This window comes from Schistocerca cancellata, chromosome 4 (genome assembly GCF_023864275.1).
Source record: "Schistocerca cancellata isolate TAMUIC-IGC-003103 chromosome 4, iqSchCanc2.1, whole genome shotgun sequence".
NCBI lineage: Eukaryota > Metazoa > Arthropoda > Insecta > Orthoptera > Acrididae > Schistocerca > Schistocerca cancellata.
The window spans coordinates 812,588,726-812,607,047 of record NC_064629.1 but is presented as its reverse complement, the minus strand read 5'-3'; the positions used below and the strand labels follow the sequence as shown (position 1 = coordinate 812,607,047).

At 38.1% G+C, this 18,322-nt stretch overlaps 1 protein-coding gene across 4 annotated transcripts in view; it reads left to right on the top strand.

The window, feature by feature from the left end:
- LOC126184795 (syndetin) overlaps positions 1-18,322 on the top strand; it is a 169,720-nt gene that overhangs the window by 47,646 nt on the left and 103,752 nt on the right. For all 4 annotated transcript variants that reach the window (XM_049927374.1, XM_049927375.1, XM_049927377.1 and 1 more), the window contains one exon: positions 4,224-4,410. In XM_049927374.1, coding sequence (XP_049783331.1) covers positions 4,224-4,410 — 187 coding nt within the window. The remainder of the gene's footprint in view (positions 1-4,223; positions 4,411-18,322) is intronic.

Sequence of the window (18,322 nt, the reverse complement as noted above, 5' to 3'; positions counted from 1 at the left end):
ATAGTAATATATGAGTAGTTTCTTGACTAAGTAATTGAAGATTTTAGAATTCCATTTTGCAAATTGCAGGAGTAGTGAGCCTCAAAACTATTATTTTCCGAGTTGTTTTCTGTGGTTTTTTTGTGACTTCTTAAATAAAAATTGTCTGGAAAGACAATTCTCCTATGTTTTGCGTAAGTTTGTATTGAAAGTAAATATGTTCTGCGTCTTTTTAAAGTGGAATTTCCAATTTTTCTCTCGCTTTGGGTGTAATTAGATAAAGAAAATGTACTATTTGTGAGACAAATGCGTATGGTCTAAACACAGTTTATTTTGAAGATGGTGCCATATGATTTTGTAAAACACTTCTACATTGTATGAAGAAGAGAAATAGTCCAATTGAAAATTTGTTACAGGCTAAAATTGGTAAGTACACTAGTGACTGCACTTTCCCTACATGCATAGTATGCAAACTCAAAGTTTTACCTCTCTAGCTCCAGAACAGACTAGTTATTAATTTTATTCAAATTATGCTTCTTGTCCCTTAAGATTAAGTTTCTGCATTGTGGGGGGTAGCTTTGAACACACTAGTGCTTTACTAAATATGGCCCTTTTGGGGGTGGTATACATCAGGGGCAGATCCAGGGTTCATTTGGGGGGGGGGGGGGGGGTCATTGTTGGATTGTGTTCAGATAGATAGTAAGCTGTCATGGAAAGCCCACATTCAGGATCTTGTTCAAAGACTTAATACTGCCATTTTTACTATTCGAACGGTATCAGAAGTGAGTGATCATTCAACACGAATATTAGTCTACTTTGCTTATTTTCATTTGCTTGTGTCATATGGTATTATATTTTGGGGTAACTCTCCCCATTCTAAAAAAGATATTTTTGTCTCAGAAACGGGCGGGTCAGGCAATAAGTGGTGTGAGTTCACAAACCTCTTGTCGACCTCTGTTCACGAGTCTGGGTATTTTGACATTGGCCTCTCAATATGTATATTCCTTATTGTCATTTCTTGGTACCAATATTAGTTTATTCCCAAGAATAAACAGCTTTCACTCAGTTAATACTAGGCAGAAATCAAATCTGCATTTGGATCGGACTTCCTTAACTCTTGTGCAAAAAGGTGTACGGCATACTGCTGCATTCATTTTCAATAAGCTGCCACTCAGATTCAAAAATCTTAGCAGTAATCCACGCACTTTCAAATCAAAACTGAGGAGTTTCCTCATGGGTCACTCCTTCTATTCTGTTGAGGAGTTCCTTGAAAAATTGAGCTGATTCTTATTGTATTGCTAATAGCATTTACTTAAACTTATGGACTGACTTTTTCAGGTTCATGAACATTTATTTTTATCTGTTATTACTTTTATGTTGTAATTTCATGTACTGACACGTTCCATGACCTTGGAGATTTGCTCCTCAATTTGGTCCTACGGAACTTGACGTCTAAATAAATAAAAAAGAGCTATGAGACCTTGTTCAGTAGAAGACATGTGTTTCACAGTAGCAAAGATTATCATGTCTAGGTATGCACTTTAGAGCCCATGTTTAGGGGCATTTTTTTCTTATTTTGGTCCATACTGCCACCTCTCAAAATATGGAAAGCAGAGACCTTGCAGTAGAAGAGTTTTACTTCACAGTACTAAAGATGAAGTAGTGCCCGTAGCTCTTAAGGTATGCATTTTAGAGACCATGCTTTGAATGATCATTCCTGTCATATCCCTGAATATTGACCATTTATCCTGGGAAACCTGTGTAACTTGTCACCAACACTACACATGCCACATATGTGTATGATTTTAATACTAACAATAAAATAAATAAAATGTTTTAATATTACTGTAAGAATGAGTGATTGATTTAATTACAAAAAATGAACCAATTAAAAACGTGCAGACTGTGGCAGTACAAGTTTGTAAATGAGGGGAATGTTGTTTCTTTCAGTTGTTTCTATCTACTTTTAGGAAGTCTGTTTTTCTGCCCCGTTCTTCCCTCCCCTTGGTGGAGGGCCTCTTTCTTTTTTCCATTTCTTACTCAACTTCCTGTGCTTTGCCGATTCCACATATGGATAAGCGAACCTTCTGGACAGCTGGCTGGTCTCCTTGTGTGTATTTGCCTTTACATTATGGGAGTGTTACTGTTAAGACTGTAAACCCATCCATGTGGAAAAGGCCCTCATGCAAGCAACTTGTGCTAAATGTAGCTTGTAATTTGAAAAATTCATATCCATTTTTGAGATTATGTAGTTTCCATGCTATTTTATTCTGCCAAAGTTATCTGCAAAATTTGGAAACTGATTGTTGTTGTTGTCGTTGTTGTTGTTGTTTTTGTTCTATTCAGTCTGAAGACTGCATCTATCTTTCTCATATTCATGTATGCTTCTACAGCCTTGCTTTCTCATCTAGTCATTCCTACTTAACCAGCTCACACATTCTAATAGTCTCATTTTTTAGACATCTATATTCCCTTTTGCCTGCTTTAATTACTGTATTTTTATATTTTCCCCTTTCGTCAGTTATATTAAATGCCTAGTGCATAATCCAACTATTGGGTCTTGTCTTTTTGTCTGTTTGATGGTCGTCTACTGACTTCACCATTTCATTTCTCTAGGCTACCCATTCGTCTTCTCTTATGTTCTGTACCCCTGTTTCAGTCAATCATTCCTTAAAACTCCCTTCGAAACTCTTAAAAACCTCTAGTTGTTCCAGTTTATTCGAGTCACATCTCCTTCATTTTCTGCCTTCCTGCAATTTTTTCAGCTTTACTCTGCTGCTCATAACCAGTTAATTATGATCAGATTCCGCATCTGTCCCTTGAAATGTTTTGCAGTTTAAAACCTGGTTTCGAACTCTCTGTCCTACTGTTATGTAATCAATTTGAAACCTTCTGCTGTCTCCAGGTCTCTTCCAGATATGCGACCTTCTTTCACTATTTTTAAAATTAAGTATTAGCAATAATTAAATAGTGCAGTCTGCAAAATTCTACCAGGCAGCTTTCCCTTTCAGTACTCTCCCACAGTCTATGTTCGCCTACTATTTTTGCTTCTTGTCCTTTATCTACTATTGTATTCCACTCCTCTATCACAATTAATTTTTCATTTCCCCAGCTATTTGAATAACATCATGTTCTTCAATCTCTTGTTCATCCACTGAGCTAGATGGCATATAAACTTCTACTACAGTGGTGGATGTTGGCTTCATATCTGTTTGGCTTCTGTATTGCATTCATTGTCCTGTTCATCATTAGACCTACTCCTGGAATACCCATGCTTTTAGCTGGTGTTGATAGCTGTGCTGACCTCATCAGAAGACCTGTTATTCCTGCCATCATGCTTCACTAATTCTTACTATATCTAACTTCAGCCTATCGGTTTCCCTCTCTAAATTCTCTAACCTGTTTATCCAATGTAGCGATTTAAAATTCCACACTCTTGACCCAATGAATGCAAGTTTCATTTCTCCAGATGACAACATGCTCCTGAGTAGTACCTGTCAAGAGATCAGAATGGGGGATTACTTTACACCCAGAATATTTCACCCAGGAGGGTGCCATCATCATGATGCCATACAGTAGGACTGCATGTCCTTGGGAAATATGACAGCTTTAGTTTCCCCTTGCAATGTTACAAGACTAGATGAGTCAGTCATCCAGACAGGTGCCCTTGCAACTACATACTGAGAAGGCTACTGGTCTTCTTTAGGATCCAAACATTTGTCTGGTCCCTCCACAGATATTCCTCCCATATGGTTGATTCTACTGTACAACTGTTTGTATTATAGAAGCTGCCTGCATCATAGAAGCACCCAAGCCACCCCACTTCGATGAGATCAATGGTTCATAAGGGTGACGGAAATTGTTGTGTGTAAAAATATAAATGCTCCCACGATTTTTTTTCGGGGGGGGGGGGGGGGGGGAGGGAGTCATGATGGCCCCCCTCCTCCCCTTGGGTTCTCCTCCCTCTGATCTTTGAATTCTCTTACCCAACCAGATATAGGGAGAATAACAGTAACATGGACTCAGAACCACAGGACCACTTGGCCTTTTTCTCATATACAAATCATTGCTAGAAGTGAAAGAAGCGACAAGTGACTGAAAATCCTAGGATCAACTGAAGAAGGAATGCCAAATCGTTGACCCCTTAGTTACTTACCTTTGCCATGTATTTTTTCTCTTATCCCTAAGATATAGTTGATTTGTGTAATTTTCAAAGAAATTTGTGTAAATAATATCTTTTTCAGGGGGTGTTAGTACTGTAATAGACTTTGAACTAAGTTGTGATCAGAAGTATGTGGAACAAAAACTGGAGAAAGGAATGTTTCGTATGTGGCACGATGTCCAATCCAGGGTAGGGGCGTATCTAATGGGATGTGACTTGGCCAGGTTCAAATTTGAAGAGTTTCTTCAAATTCTTTCAGTTGTTCACAGGTAAGTTTATACAAGAACAGTTTCCACTTCTTCATTTCATTTTGAAGTACTCTGTTCTATGTCATTGTAATAATAGAGACAGAAAATGATACAGCAACCATGTTGTAGCTCCATAAGGTTTGTCAACAAGTAGCAGCTCATACGTATACTCAAAGATTTTGATCATTTAAAGCAATGGTAGTTTCATCCACTGAACAGTGGCTTCTGTGAGGTTACATGTTTCACTGCCCCATATTTTTTAGACAACTAAAGGCACATACCCACCAACAGATCATTCCAGGACAAGGGTAAATTCATGGATATTGGAAAAACAGGACCAAACATTTTTATTACTACAGCCATGTCCATAATTTAGATGATTTGTTTAGTTTTTAATGAAGTTCAAAGTTTTCATAGCCTTAATGTTGCACCATTATTATTCAGTGAAGTGGACTGTAACTGGCAAATAAATTTCATCTACGTCTCAACCTACATCAAGACCTACACGAATACTCTAAAATTTACACTTAAGTACCTGGTAGAGTGTTCATCAAATCACCTTTTATTTCTCTACCGTTCCACTCTTGAACAGCATGCAGGAAAAATGAGCACGTAAATCCAGAACATGTAAATCTTTCTGTGCAAGCTCTGATTTCTCTTATTTTTTTTTTTTTTTTATGTTGATCATCCCTCCCTCCCTCTGTAGGTTAGTGCCAACAAAATATTTTCACACTCTGAGGGGAAAGTTGGTGATTGAAATTTTGTGAGAAGATACTGTCATAACAAAAAACACCTTTGTTTCAATGATAGCCACCCCAGTTCACATATCATATCTACAGCACTCTTTCCCCTATTTCATGACAGTCCAAAATGAGCTTCCCTTCTTTGAACTTTCTTGATGTCCTCCGTTGATTCTATTTGATGTGTACCACATTAATACTCCAGAGGATGGTGGAAAAGCATAGTGGAAGCAGTCTAGTAGACCTCTTGCATTTTCTAAGTATTCTGCCAGTATATTGCAGTCTTGGATTTGCTTTACCCACAACATTATCCATGTGATCATTCCAGTTATGATCGTCATAATTGTATTTAGTTGAATTTACAGCCTTTAGGTTTGAGTGATTTATTGTGTAACCAAAAGTTAGCAGATTCCTTTCAGTATGCATGTGGATTACTTCACACGTTTCATTATTCAGTTTCGATTGCCACTTTTTGCACCATACAGGTATCTTGTGTAAATTTCTTTGCGGTTTATCATCTGATGACTTTATAAGATTTTAAATGATGGCATCACTTGCAAAGAACCTTAGAGGGCTACACAGATTGTCTCCTAAAATGTTTACGTAGAACAGGAACAGCAGAGGGCCCATAACACTTCCTTGGAGAATCCCAGGTGCTACTTCTGTTTTACTTGATGACTTTCCATCAGTTTCTATTAACTGGTCCATTCTGACAGAAAGGTATGAATCCAGTCACACAGCTGAGATGATGCTACATAGGCACCCAGTCTGATTAGAAGATGTTTGTGTGGAATGGTGTTGAAAGCTGTCTGGAAATGTAAAAATATGGATTTAGTTTGACATCACCTGTCAGCAGCACTCATTACAATTGTGAGAATAAAGAGCTAGTTGTGTTTCACAAGAATGATATTTTCTGAAAACATGTTGGCTGTTTGTCAATAAATTGTTTTCTTTGAGATAACTCACAATGTTGGGACAGGATATAATTTCAAAACTCCTACTGCAAATCAATGTTATTGACATGGGTCTGTAATTCAGTGGATTACTCCTATATCATTTCTTCGATATTGATGTGATTTGTGCAACTTTCCAGCCTTTAGGTATAGATCATTTGATGAACAAGCAGTTTTATATGATTGCTAAATATGGAGCTGTTGTATCAGCGTATTCTGAAACGAACAGGACAGGAGATTTTGCCTTTATTAAGTGATTTGAACTGTTTTGCTACACCAAGGATATCTAATTCTTAGTTACTCATGTTGACAGTTGTTCTTGATTTGAATTCTAGAATATTTACTTCATCCTCTTTGGTGAAGCAATCTGAGAAAAACGTATTTAGTAACTCTTCTTTAGTGACTCTGTCATCAGTAACACCACCATTGTTATCACACAGTCGGGGTATTGATTGCATCTTTCTATTGGTTTACTGTACATATGGTCAGAATCTCTTTGGATTTTTTGCCAGGCTTCGTGTGGTCAGCCTTGTAAGGATCCTAGTTGTATGATATACTTCACCTGCTTTGCACAATGTATCCACTAACAGTTATTATTACATTCTTCACCATGACTCATTTTCCCTGTGGTCATTCAGTCTCTATCAGTATAACAAAGACCTTTACCTGAGTGACACCCCGTGGTGGCATGTTGCTTCCTCCTTGACCTACAGCAGCTGGCACAGGTGTGGACACGGAGCTGAGCTGCGAATTGTCCACTCCTTATCCTTAACAGATTTTTGTATGGATACTACTACTACCAAATTTAAATCTCATAATGACAACCAGGAGAATGAAAAGAAGAAGGAACAAAAATTAAGAAACCAAAGGCCAAGGCAGATTTGCCAGCTCCAGATGCCTCAGATTTCCCCTCTGCCACTATTGAAATCAGAAAGTAGATTACAAACAACAAATGATACTAATTCATTCTCAATCATAGTTAACAAATGTATTCCTTTCCCAATGCAACTGCCAAACTCTGGATATTGCTGGCACATGGGGGAACTACCAGGAGTAGGATATCCTTAAGTACCCTGCCTCATGTACCATGTTGTGCGATGGGAATAGGGCAGCAGTAAGCTAGTGGTGGTGACAATATTGGCACAAATGTGTGTGTGTGAACTGAGCCTCAAAGGAATTTGGAATTTGGTTTGTCTGGAGGCCATGGAAAATCCAGGTATCACTGTCCATGTGGGAGGGATACCTTAATTGGCACAGCTGTTGAGGCTGAGTACACTTAGAAGACATTTGTTCACATGGCAGCAGCTTCGAATTACCATCAGTGTCGCACTTCCTGGAAACTGCCAAATTGTTGTTATTGTTGTGATGAATATTTTTTAATGCTTATTTTAAGTAATGTTATGTGGGAGAGGGGAATGGCTAATGTGTGCAATATGATAATCTGTTTTACCTTTTTACATTTACATGTGTATATTTGTAGTCCACAAGCCACAACATGGTACGTGAGGCAGGGTACTTAAGGATATCCTACTCCTGGTAGTTCCATCAACGGACAGTATGCGGAAGAAAAGATTGCTTTTACATCTCAGTATATGTCCTGATTTCCCTAACCGTATTATAATGATTCCCACATGATATGCATGTTGGGATATCTGATATCCTTCTGTTGTTTGTATTCAGAACTCCTTTCTTCATATTCAGTTCTCTTACTGTTTGTTTGAGTTTTCATTTCTGACATAAAAAATTCTTTTACTCAAAATGCAGTAGTCCTTTGCAACCAGAGCTCATTCTGGATGTGTCCTGACTGTGCAATTAATAGCTCTTCTGGCATGATGTTCATCACATCACAAAGTGCATCTTATTTCTTTTTGTTTCAAGTAAGTTTGAGGGAAGCAGTAGGTGAAGCCACTTACCCTTTATCACTCTCTGTTTCCTTGTAAACAGGTTCAGTTATTGTTAGGTCCCATAGATTGGCAGTAGCTACGAACAGCAGAAAACCTTCCAAGTTCTATCAGCAGGTTGTGAAAACCAAAACTAAAAGATGAATTATGCTAAGTATATGCCCTTGGATTTTGATGAGAAAGAAAGGGAGAGGGAGAGGGAGAGGGAGAGAGAGAGGGAGAGGGAGAGGGGGAGAGAGAGAGAGAGAGAGAGAGAGAGAGAGAGAGAGAGAGAGAGAGAGAGAGAGAGTGGGGGGGGGGGGGAGGAGGAGGAGGGAGAGGGGGTTGTCAGAATTTTCACAAAATACAGTGGCAGATTTAATTGGTCATGTCTCCAATCCCACATGTACATCTACAACTGAACTCTGTGAATCACTGGGAGGTGCATGATGGGGTACTTATTTGGTGTATTATGGTTTCCTCCTGTTCCATTCATGAAGAGAGCAAGGGAAGAACAACTGCCTATACACTTCTGTGCAAGCTGTTATTTGCGTAAGTTTTCTTCGTGGTGTCGATACATAGGTGGCTGAAGAGTGTATGTTGTTTGTGCCATTAGATATATATATTTTTTTTAACATATTTTTGCAAGATATGTGGTGTCTTGGTTTGAGTGAGTGTTGCCAGTTCAGGTTGTCCAGCACATCTGGGTACACACACTCTGTGTCCCCCGTCAGTCTGGCCAGATGCGAGTCCCACACACTTGCGCAGTATTCTGGTATGGGCTGCACAAATGTCTTGTCAGCAATTTATTTTGTATACAAGCCGTAGTTTCCAAGTATTCTAGCAACAAATAGAAGCCTATCATATGCCTTTCCCACAGCTGCTCTCAAGTGATTGTTGCACTTCATAGTTACTCCCAAGTATTTTTATGACAAGACTGATTCCACATGCAAACCAATTATATTGTAATCGGAGGCTATTTCGCTTTTACATTTCATTAAGTGCACAACTTTACCTTTGTGTACAGTTAGAGTTGCCAATCCCTGCACCATGCAGATATTTTGACAGGGTCTAACTGGATACTACTACAATTTCTTGTAAGATAGAATTTCCCTGTAAATAGCCATGTCATCTACAAAAAGTCAAAGATTGCTACCAGTCTTATCCTGTGTCATTAATGTACAGTGGGAACAGTAATGGAACTCTTACACTCCCGTGGGAACGCCCTATATTATGTCTACATCTCAAGAAGACTCTCCATCTTGGATAACATGCTGCATTCTGCCTGTCAAGAAATCCTCAGCTTGGTAACAAATCTGGCTGCATATTCTGTGTGAGTATATTTTCTTTCACAGGTGTTTATGTAGCACCGAGTCAAATACTTTTCAGAAGTCTAGAAACAATAATCCAACTACCGTAGTTGCCACTGTCGTTTAGGGATCATGTGAGAATAGTGCAAGTTGGGTTTTGCATGATCAATACTTTTGGAATCCAGTGTAGATTCCATTCCATTCGGACTACAATATGTTCTAGTATTCTGCTGCAAATTGATATGAGCAACACAGGATTGTAGTTCTGTGGACCCGTTCTACATTCTTTTTTATAGATCACTAGCAACCAGCCTCGGCTTCGCATTGGTAGTACTAAGTATCTACAGCTGGGCGACTTGTTTGGCATAGAGGTAAATTTTTTTAGAAATCACTGCACAGGGTTATGCGTAAAATTCTGAGGACAATGTTACGTAACTGAGTATCATCAGTTTCATGTAACTGAAATGATTTAAGCAGCACATGCCAGAACTCTTATCTGTTCTACTATGTGTAATTGGCATTTGGAGTGACATCTTGTGGCAGTGGTGGGAGCACATAGTGATTTAGTTAAAATGTGTCCAACCAATGTAAATATTCTATGTGAACCATGATTGCATGTGTGTGCAATTGGATATGTCTTCAGATTTGTGGCACTATTATGTATTTGAGACTGGCTGAATGGATTATGTCCAAAGGTCACAAATAAAAGAAAATGAAACACAAAGAAACATGCCTAATGTAGATGTGCAGCCCATGGCAGTAATCCTGTTGTAAACTATGTTACTCACTGACTCATTGTTCAGACTCAGTTACTTGTCGCAGACTCATTTTGACAATCCTATTCACCCTACTATTGAAATATTCATGTCTGTATTTAGGTTTGATTGAAGGGAAGCAGAGAGCTGAAAGTTTATTCATGTGCTTCGCTGCTAAATAAACTTTCTTTAGAGAAAATTTTTTCAGAAAATTATCACATTTTGCAAAAAAATGTTAAAAACTGCACATTTTGGATTCACATGTTTCTTTCGCTATACAATTGTTTTCAAACAATTAGTCATAGTACTTCAAAGTTAAGCAACTCACTGTCCATTGCTCGAAGTGCAATAAATTATGAGTGCAAATTCTTATTGCAAATGTGAGGGAAGCAGAAACTGAGAGACTGAAATTGTTGTCTTTTTCTGAAATGAGTCCCCTACCATCTCTAAAAGTCTTTCAGAATTGTCCCTAATTATCCAATAGGAGTTTCTGAATGACAGTCCATCCTGTATTTTTAAGGTATCATGAAGATCATACCCATGCCTGTTTTCTTCTTTAAGAAGCTGACAAATACACCAACGTTTGAGCAATACTGCTTCTTTTTGGTTGGTGCACTTTAGGTCACTGACTGCTGCACGTGAACTGTAGCTTAATTTCAAAGTGTCCAAACTAATAATAACTGCATATGTTAAGTCACATTCACACTGACCATGCAATGCCAAACACATTCCTTCGGTTGTCGGTACATCGAAGGAAGCAGAGTGTTCGCGTGCACCTAGTTTGACCACACCTCTATTGTGCTGCGCAGAGCTGTGGATCCAAGGAGTTCTGCTGTTCACCACTAGATAGCAGTGGTGTTGTTTTCACAGTGGCATTTGAGAAAATCATCATAATTTAACCAAATTGCTCGAAATATTTATAAATTACATACAGAAACCTTCCTCATAATTCAGTCTACTACCTATTAGTAAAAACTATATCAAAATCTGTACAGTAATTTCTGAGATTATCCTGAAAATCCAGAAAGAAGCGAGCAGGGGACTTGAATTTATAAATGTAGAGAAGAGGAGGAGTTTGTTTTAACAATGCATATAGTTTCAGTTATCGAAATGTTTATGTATATGTTAGTGATATCTAGGCAGACAAATGTACCATTCACAGAGATGTAAAGGGCTTTAATCTGCTTTAATAGATATGAATTTTAATCTGTATAGTTGTGCTTGAATGAAAAATTTGTGTTAACAGTAAAATTAAGATTTTGCTTAATAAATACATAGAATAATTACAACTGACGATGCGTATTACCAGAACACTATCTTTGTGAATCTCAGACTGGGCTAGCAGGCAGGTCAGAATATGTTCTAAGATTCTACAACAGATTGATATCAATAATATTAAACAGTGGTTTTGTGGATCACTTTTGACACCTTTCTAGAGGTTTGACCTGTGCTTTCTTCCTAGGGGTCACGGGCGGTTTGTTGTTGCTGCTACAGTCTTCAGTACAAAGACCAGATTGTTGCCATTCTCCACGCTAGTTTATCCTGTGCAAGCCTCTTCATCTCTGTGTAATTACTGCAACGTGCATCCACTCCTGATTACTGAATTCATTAATTGGTCTACCTCTCCAAATTTTTGCCCTCCTTCCCGTGAAGCCTCAGGATGTGTCCTATCAACCCTTCTTTTAATCAGTTTGTCCCATAAATTTATTTTCTCCAATTTTGATTATAAGTAACTCATATTTATCGTCATCAAAATGAGTAAGACACAGTTAAATGTTGATCTGTTCGTTTCTGTCACATTCAGACATCTCTCACTATTTCCCTACTCCTTATGTATATTTGCCGGTATGACATGCATGCCACCTACTGTACGTAATTGCACTATGCCTGTAACCTTTGCGCAAGTGCAAGCAATAAGAGTTTTATCAAATTGTGTGAATGGTATAGAGGCGCACAAAATATGAACGAACAAACAAACAAACAAACAAACAACTAAGCAAACTATGAACAATTCCATGCTCAAGGCACCCACAGTAAATTATGTTTGAGAGTGTGGCTAATTTGGTTATAAATTCTGGATAGAAACTGACTGGGACACCTTTGGGCCCAGGAGCTTTATTATGCTTTAGAGATCTGAGCTGTTTTTCAATACCTAGTGCTGATCACAATATCACGCATCTTTGTATCAGTACAGATACTGAATGGAGGTAATATTTTTTGATGTTCCTTTGTAAAGGAATATTTGAAGATGGAATTTAACATTTAAGCTTTAGTTTTGCTGTCTTCTTTGGTTCCTGTTTCGTCAGTGAGTGTGTGTGCACTTATTTTTGACTGTTGGCAGCTTTGATGTACAACTAAAATTTCTTAGGATTTTAGGATAGCCCCTGCAATAATGTTCTGCTTCAGCAGTTGCTGAATGCATGACACGCTGCTTTCTGATTGTCATGTATGTTTCAATCAGAATTTGCAGTTCTTTGGATTATGCTGTGCTTAGTGGCTCTTCCAGAGAATATGCTGTTTCTTTAGAAGTTTTCTAATGTTGTTTGTATACCATGATGGGTCTCTACTATCAAATTCTTTGGAATGAAATATTTGGATTGTATTATTTCATATGTAATACTTAGGCTCTTTCATTGAGTACTAATGTGCTTTGAAGCATGTTATCTTTCATGAAACAATGGAAAAGTGCACCAAATTTTCCTGCTAAAATAAATGCTTTTACTTGTTTTCACTAAAAAACTATCGCAGTGACTTAAACACGAACTCACAGAGAACACGAAATTAAATTCTGTCTCTCAGATTACATCTGGGGCCCAACATGTAATGAAATGTTCGTACCAGTTCACTATACATGATTCAATACAGAATATAATGCACTAGGTATTTGCTAAACATGATGTTTTTGATTAAATGCTTAATTTTACAGTAATTTCAGAAAAACCAGAAACTCTGAAATTTCAATGGTGTGTTCTCTCTCTCTCTCTCTCTCTCTCTCTCTCTCTCTCTCTCTCTAATCACAGCCGAAGTTCCTCCCAGAAAACAGGGAAAAATCACATTATTCTTATCAGAGGCCTACTTGAGTGACTAAAATGGTTTCCAGAATTCTACTAATTTTTGGATTGCAGAATTCTAATTTGCTTCACTTACTAGCTGTTGGTTCCCATTTTGTGGGTGTTGACATTGGTATTGTTGATAAACTTCAGGCAGTAGCCAGCCATTGTCAAACTTAGCAGTCTAACATTGTTACAACATGCTTAATTTAATTTCATATGCGTTAATATTAATAAGTACCACATCTGAACAGAAATATCATATTTTATGCTTCCAAGAAACCATATATTTTTCATCTGCTATTCTGACCATAACACTGAACACAGTGGAATTGTACCAAATGCATTAGACTCGCATTCGGGAGAGCTGGGTTCAGCTCCAAAGCTGACTATCCAGATTTGCGTGTAGCAAATTTAGGTAGTGTTGATGGCCACTTGCCACGACTCTGGTCAGTTCTCGCAAAGCCGCAATGGAAAAGTATAGTATGATCAAAAGTTACTAAATGCTTTTTTTTTTTTAATTTAACAGTGATATTGCTTATTTGCCCCCCCCCCCCCCCCCCATGAACCATGGACCTTGCCATTGGTGGGGAGGCTTGTGCCTCAGCAATACAGCTAGCCACACCATAGGTGCAACCACAACAGAGGAGTATCTGTTGAGAGGCCAGACAAGAGGGGCAGCATCCTTTTCAGTAGTTGCAGGGGCAACAGTCTGGATGATTGACTGATCTGGTCTTGTAACATTAACAAAAACAGCCTTGCTGTGCTAGTACTGTGAACAGCTGAAAGCAAGGGGAAACTACAGCCGTAATTTTTCCCAAGGTCATGCAGCTTTGTTGTATGGTTAAATGATGATGGAGTTCTCTTGGGTAAAATATTCTGGAGGTAAAATAGTCCCCCATTCGGATCACCAGGCAGGAACTACTCATTATCAGGAGAAAGAAAATTGGCATACTACAGTTTGGAGCATGAAATGTCAGATACCTTAATCGGGCAGGTAGGCTAGAAAGTTTGGAAAGGGAAATGGACAGGTTAAAATTAGATTTAGTCAGAATTAGTGGAGATTGGTGACTGGAGGAACAAGACTTCTGGTCAGGTGAATACAGGATTGTTGTTGTTGTGGTCTTCAGTCCAGAGACTGGTTTGATGCAGCTCCCCTTGATGCCTCAGAATATGTCCTACCAACCAATCCCTTCTTTAGTCAAGTTGTGCCACAAATTTATCTTTTTCCCAATTCTATTCAATGCCTCCTCATTAGATATGTGATCTACACATCTAATCTTAAGCATTCTTCTGTAGCACCACATTTTGAAAGCTTCTGTTCTCTTTTTGTCTAAACTATTTATCGTGCACATTTCACTTCCATACATGGCTACACTCAAATACTTTCAAAAAAGACTTCCTGACACTTAAATCTATACTCGATGTTAACAAATTTCTCTTCTTCAGAAACTCTTTCCTTGCCATTGCCAGTCTACGTTTTACATCCTCTCTACTTCGACCATCATCAGTTATTTTGCTCCCCAAATAGCACAACTCACTTACTACTTTAAGCGTCTAATTTCCTAATCTAATACCTTCAGCATCATCCAATTTAATTAGACTACATTCCATTATCCTCTTTTACAGGATTATAAGTACAAAATCAGATAGGGGTAATGCAGGAGTAGGTTTAATAATGAATAAAAAAATAGGAGCTACTACAAACAGCATAGTGAACGCATTATTGTAGCCAAGATAGACACGAAGCCCACGCGTACCACAGTAGTACAAGTTTATATGCCAACTAGCGCTGCAGCTGATGAAGAGATTGAAGAAATGTATGGTGAGATAAAAGAAATTATTCAAATAGTGAAGGGAGATGAAAATTTAATAGTCATGGGGGACTGGAATTCGATAGTAGGAAAAGGAAGAGAAGGAAAAGTAGTAGGTGAATACGGACTGGATGTAAGGAATGAAAGATGAAGCCGCCTAGTATAATTTTGCACAGAGCATAACTTAATCAAAGCTGACACTTGGTTTCAGAATCACGAAAGAAGGTTGTATATGTAGAAGAGGCCTGGAGACACTGGAAGGTTTCAAATAGATTATATAATGGTAAGACAGAGATTCAGGAACCAGGTTCTAAATTGTAAGACATTTCCAGGGGCAGATGTGGACTCTGACCACAATTTATTGGTTATGAGCTGTAGATTAAAACCTAAGAAACAGCAGAAAGGTAGGAATTGAGGGAGATGAGACCTGGATAAACCAAAAGAACCAGAGGTTGTAGAGTGTTTCATAGAGAGCATTAGGGAACGATTGACAATAACGGGTGAAAGAAAAACAGTAGAAGAAGAATGGACAGCTTTGAGAGATGAAATAATGAAGGCAGGATCAAGTAGGTAAAAAGACTAGGGCTAGTAGAAATCCTTGGGTAACAGAAGAGATATTGAATTTAATTGATGAAAGGAGAAAATATAAAAATTCAGTAAATGAAGCAGGTGAAAAGGAATACAAACGTCTCAAAAATGAGACTGACAGGAAGTGCAAAATGGCTAAGCGGGGATGGCTACAGGACAAATGTAAGGATGTAGAGTCATACATCACTAGGGGTAAGAAAGACACTACTTACAGGAAAATTAAATATACCTTTGGAGAAAAGGGAACTACTTGTATGAATATCAAGAGCTCAGTTGGAAAACCAGTGCTAAGCAAAGAAGGGAAAGCACAAAGTTGGAAAGAGTGTATAGAGTGTCTATACAAAGGAGACATACTTTCAGGGCAATATTATGAAAATGTAGGAGGACATAGAAGAAGATGAGAAGTGAAATACAACACTGCATGAAGAATTTGACAAGGCACTGAAAGACTTAGTCAAAACAAGGCCTCAGGAGTAGACAACATTCCGTTAGAACTACGGATAGCGCTGGGAGAGGCTGCCATGACAAAACTCTTCCATCTGGTGAACAAGATGTATGAGACAGGTGAAATACCCTTCAGACTTCAAGAAGAATATAACGATTCCAATCCCACAGAAAGCAGGTCTCGACAGGTGTGAAAATTAGCAAACTATCAGTTTAATAAGTCACAGCCGCAAAATACTAACACGAGTTTTTTACAGACGAATGGAAAAACTGGTAGAAGCCTGCCTCGGGGAAGATCAGTTTGGATTCCGTGGAAATGTCGGAACATGCGAGCCAGTACTGACCCTACGACTTATCTTAGAAAATAGGTTAAGGAAAGACAAACCTATGTTTATAGCATTTGTAGACTTAGAGAAAGCTTTTGACAATGTTGACTGGATTACTCTCTTTCAAATTCTGAAGGTGACAGGGGTCAAATACATGGAGCGAAAGGCTATTTACAATTTGTTCAGAAACCAGATGGCAGTTGTAAGAGCAGAGGGGCATGAAAGGGAAGCAGTGGTTGGGAAGGGAGAGGTTTGTAGCTTATCCCCAATGTTATTCAACCTGTACATTGAGCAAGCAGTAAAGGAAACAAAAGAAAAATTTGCAATAGGAATTAAAATCCATGGAGAAGAAATAAAAACTTTGAGGTTCGCCGATGACATTGTGATTCTGTCAGACACAGCAAAGGACCTGGATGAACAGTTGAACAGAATGTGTCTTGCAAGGAGGGCATAAGGTGAACATCAACAAAAGCAAAACGAAGATAATGTAATGTAGTCGAATTAAATCAGGCGATGCTGCGGGAATTAGATTAGGAAATGCAGCACTTAAAGTAGTAGAAGAGTTTTGCTATTTGGGGAGCAAAATAACTGATGATGGCCGAAGTAGAGAGGATATAAAATTTAGACTGGCAATGGCAAGGAAAGCGTTTCTGAAGAAGAGAAAGTATTTGTATGGAGCGTAGCCATGTATTGAAGTGAAACATGGATAATAAAAGTTTAGACAAGAAAAGAATAGAAGCTTTTGAAATGTGATGTTACAGAAGAATGCTGAAGATTAGATGGGTAGATCATGTTACCAGTGAGGAGATACCGAATAGAATTGGGGAAAAGAGGAATTTGTGGCACAGCTGACTAGAATAAGGGATCGGTTGGTAGGACACGTTGTGAGACATCAATGGCTCACCAATTTAGTATTTGAGGGAAGCGTGGAGGGTAAAAATAGTAGAGGGAGACCAAGAGATGAATACACTAAGCGGATTCAGAAGGCTGTAGTCAGCAGTAATTACTTGGAGATGAAGCAGCTAGCACAGGATAGAGTAGCGTGGAGAGCTGCATCAAACCATTCTCCAGACTGAAGACAACAACAACAACAACATAGCTTATGAAAAAAATCTACAGCTGCAAGGAGGTGACTTGAATTTAATCACAGCAGAGACAACTATTTCTGCCTTCATTCGAAATTTGCCTGATGCAGATATAATATGGGTGAAAAACAATTTTCTCAGTTTCCAAATATTTTGTCTGTGGAAACAAATGACAGTATTTTGTCAGCACTTGGACACACTTAAAGATGATTTTATAGATTTCAGGATCTCCTTCAAATGAATATTCCAGATTATGTACTGGAACCTGCCTCTGATCCACAAACATCAGAATTATCCTTGCAGGAATAGCTGATGGAACTTTCAACCTATGAAGAATTGAAATTGATATTAAAAAGTGTATATCTAGAATTCCGGCTTCAATGACAAATCCCTATGTTTTATCCAGCTGTATGAGCTGCAGCAAAGAAATATTTCATTGGTTTCCCATCTAACATTGTTAGAAAGTTAGTTACCAAGAACAGAAACAGACTATCAATTGTAGAGTGCGGCACTTTAGGATTGCTGATGACAGACATGACACTAAATATTGAAAAATTAATGTCACTGTACAAAGTTCAGCCTTCTCGCTAAAAATATTGTAAAATTTTTAAGTATGTATTTGTTAATCAATCTTGAGACTGACACCAATATTGTTAATACACTTTGAAAAAGAAATTTAAAAATTTTTTATCTCAAAGTTGCTCATTTCTATGATATTGAGTGGTTTCATTCGTAGTAGCTAGTTTTTGAGAGTTTCTCACATAATCCAAAATTATTTTCTACAATAAATGATTTCAGTTGTTATGTGTAGTTCAATGTTACATGTTCTGTTTATAAAATTGAAGGCTGTTGGAAAGGATACACTTTCTTGAGAATTAAGCTTTTTGAATGAGAACTGTAGATCTTTTAAGTTGTTAGTTATGTACTAAACAATATTGACAACGGTATGAAAACTTAATCTCTCTTTTGTGTATCAGTATGGAGCCAT